Source organism: Enhydra lutris, unplaced genomic scaffold (assembly GCF_002288905.1).
Source record: "Enhydra lutris kenyoni isolate GAN:26980312 unplaced genomic scaffold, ASM228890v2 scaffoldscaffold85, whole genome shotgun sequence".
Taxonomy (NCBI): Eukaryota; Metazoa; Chordata; class Mammalia; order Carnivora; family Mustelidae; genus Enhydra; species Enhydra lutris.
The window spans coordinates 6,700,388-6,710,427 of record NW_019154169.1 but is presented as its reverse complement, the minus strand read 5'-3'; the positions used below and the strand labels follow the sequence as shown (position 1 = coordinate 6,710,427).

At 36.3% G+C, this 10,040-nt stretch overlaps 1 protein-coding gene across 1 annotated transcript; it reads right to left on the bottom strand.

The window, feature by feature from the left end:
- Window positions 1-5,759: 5,759 nt before the first annotated feature.
- On the bottom strand, window positions 5,760-6,242 carry LOC111161396 (zinc finger protein 570). The gene has a single exon (XM_022525014.1). The coding sequence runs from the start codon at window positions 6,240-6,242 to the stop codon at window positions 5,760-5,762; it is 483 nt and encodes a 160-aa protein (XP_022380722.1).
- Between the last annotated feature and the right edge of the window lie 3,798 nt (window positions 6,243-10,040).

Below are 10,040 nucleotides of genomic sequence, written 5' to 3'. Positions count from 1 at the left end.
AACAAAAATTTAGCCAGTCATGGAGTACCTGGGTGGCTCAGTCAGTTAAGCATCTGACTCTTGATCTCAGCTCAGGTCTTTGTCTCAGAATCGTGGGTTTAGGCCCCCACATTGGGCTCCACACTGGGCGTGGAGCCTACTTAAAAAAAAAAAAAAAGAAAAGAAAAAACTTAGCCAATCTGATATAGAAGAGAACATTTTTAACCTGCTAAAACATTGCTAACAAAAACCTAAAATGTATTATATACTTTAGGATAAAACACCAGAGGTATTCACAGTAAGTCTGGACAAGACAAGGACAGCTCCCAAAACAGCCCACATTCAACTGGAGTTTCTAGTTAAGTGCTACAGTAGGCTAGCCTTTAAGACCACCAAATTATTCCAGATTAGAAAAAAACATGAACTCCCAGTTCATTTTATGAAAATAACTTAATCTTAGTCCTAAAGTATGATAAAATAAGTATGACAAAAATAAGTCTTAAAGGGGCACCTGGGTGGCTCAGTGGGTTAAGCCTCTGCCTTCAGCTCAGGTCATGATCTCAGGGTCCTGGGATTGAGCCCTACATTGGGCTTTCTGCTCAGCTGGGAGCCTACTCCCCCCCACCCCACCCCCGCCTGCCTCTCTGCCTATTTGTGATCTCTCTCTGTCAAACAAATAAATAAAATCTTAAAAAAAATAAGTCTTAAAAATAAATCTTTAAAAAAATTTTATTTATTTATTAGAGAGAAAGTGAGAGAGAGTATGAGAGGGGAGATGGTCAGATGGAGAAGCAGACTTCCCACGGAGCTGGGAGCCTGATGTAGGACTTGATCCTGGGTCTCCGGGATCATGACCTGAGCTGAAGGCAGTCACCCAACCAACTGAGCCATCCAGGAGCCCCAAAATAAGTCTTAAAGTAGGGGAAAAAAATCCACATTTATACAGCAATTTCACTTACATGTAAAGATGCAAAAATTCTAAATGTTATTACATGATGTATAGGTTATTAAAATATTCATAATATGTAGAGGAAGAGAGTTATAATTTCACATTTTCTTTTTTTTTTTTTTTAAAGATTTTATTTATTTATTTGACAGAGAGATCACAAGCAGGCAGAGAGGCAGGCAGAGAGAGAGGAGGAAGCAGGCTCCCTGCTGAGCAGAGAGCCCGATGCGGGGCTCGATCCCAGGACTCCGAGATCATGACCTGAGCCGAAGGCAGCGGCTTAACCCACTGAGCCACCCAGGCGCCCCGAATTTCACATTTTCTTAATATAGAACTCTAATTACTCTAGGCCTTTCTTAGTTCTTTGTTCTACTAGACATATGTATATATTATATAGATGTGTGTTATATATGTTTATATATTATTATACACACACACACGTTATTTTTGCTTCAGTCTTGGCTGAAACTGGAGTTGTATAATGTGAGCTTCTAAGTAACAGTCAATGTTGTCAGCAATAAGATGCTGAGCAATTCATAACCATTTTTTTGCAAAGGCTGGAGCCTAAGAATATTAATTGTCAAATTAGAGATAAAAGAAAACAAAGAACAACAACAAAAGGAACCCCATTTATTATATTCTACTTGTGACTGTATTCTGCAAAACTTCTGGTGTACTTTTCTAATTATATATTATATTATCACAGTCTCCAAGGCTGTCTTCTTCAGTGGAACTGACCATAACCCAAGCTGTAAATAGCTGAATTTTCCTAGAAAGGTTCCAGATTTATTATATCCTTAGCTTTGCCATTCAACCAAAATACTAAAAAGTAACTAACTCTACAAGAATCTTTGTCTTAAAACTTAACACATGGGATATTTTGCTTTCATATTATAGCAAAATAGAATTTATGTTGTAATAAAGCATACTGTAATACCAGGAAATATTTTATTACTCAGTAAGTTAAAGGATAAAAATTGTATGATTACTGCCAAAAGATGTGTGATAAAACTTAGTTGTCATTTCTAATTAAATTAATATAAAGATAGAAAGGCCAGCCTTTACTATGACCGAAGCTGTCTACCAAACCCCATGGGGAATATGCTACTTATTGAAATACCGAAGCCATTTCCATTTATATCTAGAAGGAGATGAGGACATGTATACTCATTTCAGTTATTAAACATGGTTTTAGAAATGTAAACCAATCAACAGGGCTAGAAAATAATTGATGTAAACATGGGAAAGGAAGAGTCAGAATTATTTCTATTTAAATCCTATATATACACATCTGGATAAACCAAGACACCGTAGGAAAACATATTTGGTATGATGACTAAATATAAGACACATATAAAAATTAACACCATTTTCTATATAAGCTATAACCAGTTAAATATGAATATATATATATATATACAGTACCAAATTTATATATATGTGTATATATACACACATATGTATACACATATATATATAGTACCAAGGTCATGAAACACAAGAATAAATAAATCTGAACAAGGGGCACCTGCCCAGCTCAGTCAGTAGAGCATGTGACTCTTGATCTTGGAGTTGGGAGTTCAAACCCCATGTTGGGTGTAGAGATTACTTAAAAATAAAATCTTTAAAAAAAAATCTGAACAAGAAAGCAATGAGATTCATATGAAATACTATAAAATTTTATTAAAGGGAATATAATAAGAAAAATCAGTGTCAAAAACCATGTTCCTTGATGTAAAGTTTTAATAGAATAAAAATTCAATTAATAGAAAAGTTGATATAATTCTAAGCAATAGAAGAACGAGAGAGTAGGCAGAAAAGAAAAAACTGTGGTGGGGGACTTGGCTTACCAGATTTTAAAATATTGTATATTCTAGTTACTGTAATACTTCAACAATTGAATTTAATTGGGCAAATAAACATACACACTACAACTCTTTAGACCATATAGATATACAATAGATGAATCCAGAAGTTGAGGCTAGATCATGTCTTTTGAAAATTATTATGTTTTCCTGAATTTGGGATATACAGACCCTGGATATATCATTAAGTGAAAGAGGTTAGGTCTTAGAGAATTTGAGTAAATTACCTTATATGGTAGTAATTAATATAGCGTTAGGCTTTTCTTATTAGAATTTTTATGTCCCTCTTTATAAAGATGTAAAAATCCTTTACATTGGCTTTTAATGTTATTTGTGTACTCTGTATTAGCTTGCTAACAATGCCATAGCAAATATCATACATTGGGTGGCTTAAACAACAGAAATGTATTTTTTTTAAAGATTTTATTTATTTATTTGACAGAGAGAGATCACAAGTAGGCAGAGAGGCAGGCAGAGAGAGAGGGAGAAGCAGGCTCCCCGCTGAGCAGAGAGCCCGATGCGGGGCTCGATCCCAGGACCCTGAGATCATGACCCGAGCCAAAGGCAGAGGCTTAACCCACTGAGCCACCCAGGCGCCCCAACAGAAATGTATTTGATCATAGTTATGGAGGCTAGAAGTCCAAGACCAAGGTTTGGTTTCTTCCAAGACCTCTCTGCTTGGCTTACAGATGGCCACCTTCCTGCTAGGTCTTCGTATGGTCTCTTTGTGCAGGTATATTCCTGGTGTCTCTTTGTGTGTCCAAATTTCCTCTTATAAGGACACCAGTCAGATTGAATTAGGTTCTACTCTAAGGGACTCATTGTAACTTAATCATCCCTTTAATAGCCCTATCTCCAAACAGTCACATTTTGAGGCATTGGGGGTTAGGGCCTCAACATGAATTTTGGGGAGACATCATTCAAACCACTACATACTCTTTGTCCCATTTAAGTGAGTTTTAGTGACCTCTTATATAAGTTGGTAAGCATTCTATTTTTTCCCCCCAGGCTCTGGAAGAATTTACATATTATATAAATTATCTATTACTTGAAGGATTGGAATGCTGTATTCTTATTTTTTTTTTTTTTTTAAGATTTATTCATTCATTTGAGAGAGAGCACACACAAATGGGGGGCAGGTCAGAGGGGAGAGGCAAAGGGACATGCCAACTCAACACTAAGTAGGAGCCTGACTCAAGGCTAAAGGGGGGCTTAACCCCAGGACCTTGAGATCACAACCTAAGCTGTGGTCACCGGACCAACTGTACCACCCAGGCACCCCAGCATGCTGTGTTCTTAAAAACACCTGGTCTTTGGGGAACTTTTAAGGTGTTATATCTTTAAATATTTTAACATTTTTTCTTGTTGGTTATGTTTTATTCAGGTTTTCTATTTCTTCCTGAATAAAATTAGGTTATTTTCTTTAATTTCATGTAGATCAGTAACTGCCAACTGGGGGCAGTTTTACACTCTCCTCTACCCCAGACATTTAAATGTCTGGAAACATTCTTTTTCCTCAAAATTAGTGGGAAGGGGATAATACTGACAATCTAGTGAGCAGAGGACAGGGATGCTACTACAAACACCCTACACTACCCAGGAGAGCTCCTCACAACAGTTCTCTGATCCAAAATGTCAACAGTATGAAAATCCTTCTCTGGATGTTCAAACTTACTGGTATATAGTAGTAGAATGTTTAAGAAGAATCTCTGTCTACATTGTTATATAAAATACCTCATTCATAATGTCTTTAGTTTTTAATTTTTTTCTGGACCATACCCATATTCTGACCTCTAGAAAGAATACTTCTGGATTACAGACTAAATCTAAAATAGAGTTGACTTGGGGCGTCTGAGTGGCTCAGGGGGTTAAAGCCTGTGCCTTCAGCTCCGGTCGTGATCCCAGGATCCTGGGATGGAGCCCTGCATCGGGCTCTCTGCTTAGCAGGGAGCCTGCTTTCCCCTCTCTCTGCCTGCCTCTCTGCCTACCTGTGATTTCTCTCTGCCAAATAAATAAATAAAATCTTTAAAAAATAAAAATAAAAATAGAGTTGACTTAATCTCTACATTTATTAATTCTTATCTTCTCGTTTTGGAAGTTATTTTGCTTTCTACCTTCCTGTGTTTTACACGTGGTTTATTTTTCTGTTTATTAAATTATATGCATGTATCAAGGATATACATTTTCCTATCAGTATAGCTTTGGGTCACATTACACAGCATTTGGTATGTAGTACTCTCATATCATTCATTACTGAAAATTTGTATTTTGTACTTTGAGTTTCTTCCTTAAATTACCAAGCTGATAGTGTATTTTGTTTTAGCTCAACTTTTTTACTTGATTTATCATTCTATTGTTTTTCTGTCAAAGTGGGCTGTTTTTTTTTCTTTTGATGTTCAATATGGGATTACTTCCCCATATTTTTCATATTAAAGAATGTTTTTATAATCTCCTAATTTGTTAAATAAAATCTTTATAATGGCTTCCTACATTTGTTACATTCGTTATAAAGACTGTCTTTATTATAAATCCACTAAGTAGAATAAAGTATAAACTAAGTTTTTCCACATTATTCATATGAGTATAATTTCATGCTAATATAAATCATTGACATGATATAGTTATTATATTTTTACATTCATGTGGCCTTTCTTCTGCATGAATTCTCTGATGCAAATTATAAAATACATGCATAGAGTTCTCATCTAGTAACTATCTGATGTCCCATAAGAGATTCCTTAGAAGCAAAGGATTGCCTACATTCATTACAATACTAGAGATTTTCTTTCTCTAGCATGAATTTTCTTCTGTCGAGTAAGACATGAACCAGGGATAAAGGCCTTCCCACACACCTTACATTCATAGGGTTTCTCACCAGTGTGAATTACCTGATGATGAGTAGGTTGTGCTCCTTGACCAAAAGATTTGCCACATTCCTTACAATCACAAAATTTCTCACCTGTATGAATTCATTGATAGTGTGAAAGTTCTCTGTTATGACTAAAGGACTGTCTACATTCCTTACATTCAAAGAGGTTTGCTCTGGAATGAATTTTTTGATGTCCAATAAGATGTGAATGATAACGGAAGGCTTTATTACAATTGTTACATTCATAGGGTCTTTCTCCAGTGTGAATTCTCTGATGTTGAGTAAGGATTGAGTGGTGATGGAAGGCTTTCCCACGTTTCCCACATTCATAGGGTCTTTCTCCACTGTAAACTCTTTGATGTCCCTTAAGAATTGAGCTGTTGCTAAAAGCCTTCCCACAGTCTTTATATTCATAGCGGTTTTCCTTTAGCATGTGTTTTTTCATATCAAAGGAGGGATGAGTGGTAACTGAAAGCTTTTCTACATTCTTTGCATTCCTAGGGTTTCTCTCCAGTATGAATTCTCTGGTGTAGAGTGAGGTGTGAGCCACGACCAAAAGCCTTTCCACATTCCTTACATTCATCGGGTCTTTCTCCAGTATGAATTCTGTGATGTCAAATGAGATTTGAGGGGTGGTGGAGAGCTTTCCAACACTCATTACAGTCATAGAGTTTTCTCCATTATGAATTCTGTAATGTCTGTAAGTTTTGAGAAACTGCTAAGAGTCTTTCCACGATCCGTACATTCATAGCATTTTTCTTTGGTGTGATTTCTCCCATGGTGAATTAGCAGTGAGTGGTAATTAAAGACTTTCCCACATTCTCTGAATTCATAGGGTTTTTGCCTAGTATGATATATCTGATGTAGGCTATAGGATATTTGTTGACTGAGACTTTGCATATTTTCATAGGTGACTGTCACAGCTTTAAGATATTCTTCTTAATTTCTCTGTTCTATCTGAAAATGGTGATTATACTTCCAATCGTCTTGAAAAATGGAATATCCAAAGTCATGGCTTGTAATTCTTTCCATTATCTTCCTTTGAGATAATTTTATTTCATAATTGTCATCCTTTGATAATAAGTCCTTTGTTGTTGCATTGGGATTTCATATCTGACAAGTAAGAAAGAGAGAAAGAGAACATGCATTTTTTTTTTCCAGTTCCTGGAAGAACAAAATTTCTGAAATAGGAATATTAACACAATACCTATAAGAAATTGAGGGCTAAGGGGCACCTGGGTGGTTCAGTGGGTTAAAGCCTCTGCCTTCAGCTCAGGTCATGATCCCAGGGTCCTGGGATCGAGCCCGCATCGGGCTCTCTGCTCAGTGGAGAGCCTGCTTCCCCCTCTCTCTCTCTTCCTGCCTCTCCACCTACTTGTGGCCTCTATCTGTCAAATAAATAAATAAATAAAATCTTTTAAAAAAAAAGAAATTGAGGGCTTGGAAAGATCTCAAATATAACCATGGAATGTGAACGTGGACAGAGAAGGTGATTAAAGAAGCAGGTTAACTAAGTGTTTCTAAAATGTTGCTTCAGATCAGAATTACTGGAAAGTTTGTTAAAAATACAAATGGTACAAGTATCACTTCAAGGCAACTGAATCAAAATCTACAGGAACAGGCCTTGGCTTTAAGAAAAATCTCTAGTGGGTGCTTGGATGGCTCCGTCGTTAAGCATCTGCCTTTGGCTCAGGTCATGCTCCTAGGGTCCTGGGACCAAGTCCCACATCAGGCTCCCTGCTCTGCAAGGAGTCTGCTTTTCCCTCTCTTTCTGCCCTGCCCCCCTACCCGTGCTCTCTCTCTCGTGCTCTCCTGCTTGCTCTCTCTCTCAAATAAATAAGACATTTTTTTAAAAGAGAAAAAAAGGAAAATCTCTAGTGATTCTGATATAGTCTAAAATTATAAAATCACAAAGGGTTTCCTTTGCACTTAGTATAACATTTGAAAAATGCTATTTTAACATTAACTCTAAGGTGATGTCATGACCTGGCCCTAGCTAACATATCACTGAACTATGCTCTTCCCCATTCACTATGCTCTGTTCCAAAAGCAGATAGAAAACCTTTTCTACATCAGTGTGATTTCCACTGCTGTTCTGGCAGGTACTGTCTTTGTATGGCTGGCCCCTTCTCATCCATCTGCTCTCGGTATAAATATAATTACAAATAACACTAAAAATCCCCCCTCTCAAACAGCATCAAACAACACCAAATCTTATTCAAGTGCCAGGATGACTAATCATAATCTTCATAAATTTTTCCCTCATTTATTTTTCTCATTTTCTACACTAGACTATAAGATTCCTATTGGAAGGCACCATGTCTGTTTCACTAGTATTTATTTAATAATATTTCACTATTATTTAATCAGCTTTTAGCACACAATCTACCATATAACAGGTGTTCAGTAAGTAACTATTGAATGGTGAGGATTAAAGAAAAGGAATTAGAATGAGCATGTTGGAAAATAACAGGCAGTTAATAGGAAAACATTTAAGTTCCATAATTATTTTAAAGAATCTTTATGATGTTCTATGCATTGTGGCAAAATTCTATAACTAAAGTTTCATGTTATTATAAACATATAGATTTACTGATGTGGGGAAGCTAGATGGTACCCTCCAAAGGAACAAAGGGTGTTTCGGTGGGTAGTGATTCAGAAATTCTATAATAAAAGGAATGTTGGGTGTTAGTTTATGGGGCAAGACAATGGCAATTCAAAGTGGAAAATATCCTGGTGGAAGTTCAAAGGGCTCAATGAGTCTGCTATGAGCAGATGACAAGGAGGTAGTTTTTGTGTCTAGAGTTGAGACTGTGTAAAATACCATTTTTTTGCTCGGCATGTGATGATGTTCACCAAGGATAAGAAACAAGTAGCTTCACCAATGGCAATAGCCACTGACAGTTTGACGGGAAAGCAACCTTCAGATAGGATGACAGAATAAAATGCAAAGTGGTATAAAAGGAAGATCCAAGGAACTGTATCAAAGAGACTGGATTTCAAGTGTCAGCTCTGCTAATTACAAGGATCGTGTCATTGAAAGAATTACTTACAATCTCTAAGTCCCACTTCCATATCTGTAAAATGATGGTAACACCTGACACAGGTTAACTGCTAAAATGAAGCGTTATTTAGGAGGAGATTGGGAAAATAGTGGAAACTGTTTGAAGCTCAGTGAAAGGCACATTATTATATTATTCTCTTTACTTTTGCAAATATTTGAAAATTTCTAAAATAAAAATAAAAGAAGAGAATACTTTGGGTAACGTTCCTGAGAAAAACTAAGTGGTATTTTAGTAAGTGTTGATTATAATAAAGAAAAAAATATTTTCACAAAAATGATGTAAGTGGATAAGGCAAACTATTTTGAGGACATCAAAGTAGTGCCTGGCTGAGAAGCATAAGCCAAAAGGTAAACATTATTCTAGCCTCAACTTCTTCAACATTCAGAAAATCTTGTCTAGCTCCTAAATAGGTCTTTAATTTTTTTCTTTTCTCTTGATGTCCACAGCTGATACTCAATCCCAAGCATAAATGATTTCTCATACAGGGAGAAAATATTTGCAAGCCATATACTTGATAAGGGTTTAATATCCAAAAGATATACAGCTCAGGGTATTAAGGAGGGCACGTATTGCATGGAGCACTGGGTGTTGTACATAAACAATGAATATTAGAACACTGCATCAAAAATTAATGATGTATTTTATGGTGACTAACATAACACAATAAAAATTTTTAAAAAATGGGAGGACCTGAATAGACATTTTTCCAAAGAACACATACAAATGGCCGTGTCCATGAAAATGTACTCAACATCACTCATCATTAGGGACATGCAAATCAAAACCACAATGAGATATCACCTCATGCCTGACAGAATGGCTATTATCAAAATGACAGGCAATAACAAATGGTGGCCAGCATGCAGAGAAAAGGGAGCCCTTGTATAATGTTGGTGGGAATAGAAATTATTGTAGCCACTGTGGAATAACAGTATTGGAATTCCTCAAATAATTAAAAATTGAACTGCCATAGGATCCAATAATCCTACTTCTGAATATATCCAAAGGAAATGAAATCACTATCTTGAAGAGATATTTGTACCCCCTTGTTCATTGTTGCCTCAGTCACAATAGCCAAGACATGGAACAACTTAAGTGTCCACTGACATATGAATGGATTAAGAAAAATGGTGTTTATAAATGGGATGTAATTCAGCCATAAAGAAGAAGGAAATCCTGTCATTTGTGATGACATGGATGAACCTTGAGGGCATTATGCATAGTGAAATAAGTCATACAGAGAAAGTGATCTCATTTATATGTGAAATCTAAAAGGCTGAACTCATAGGAATAGAAAGTAGATTGGTGCATGGGGC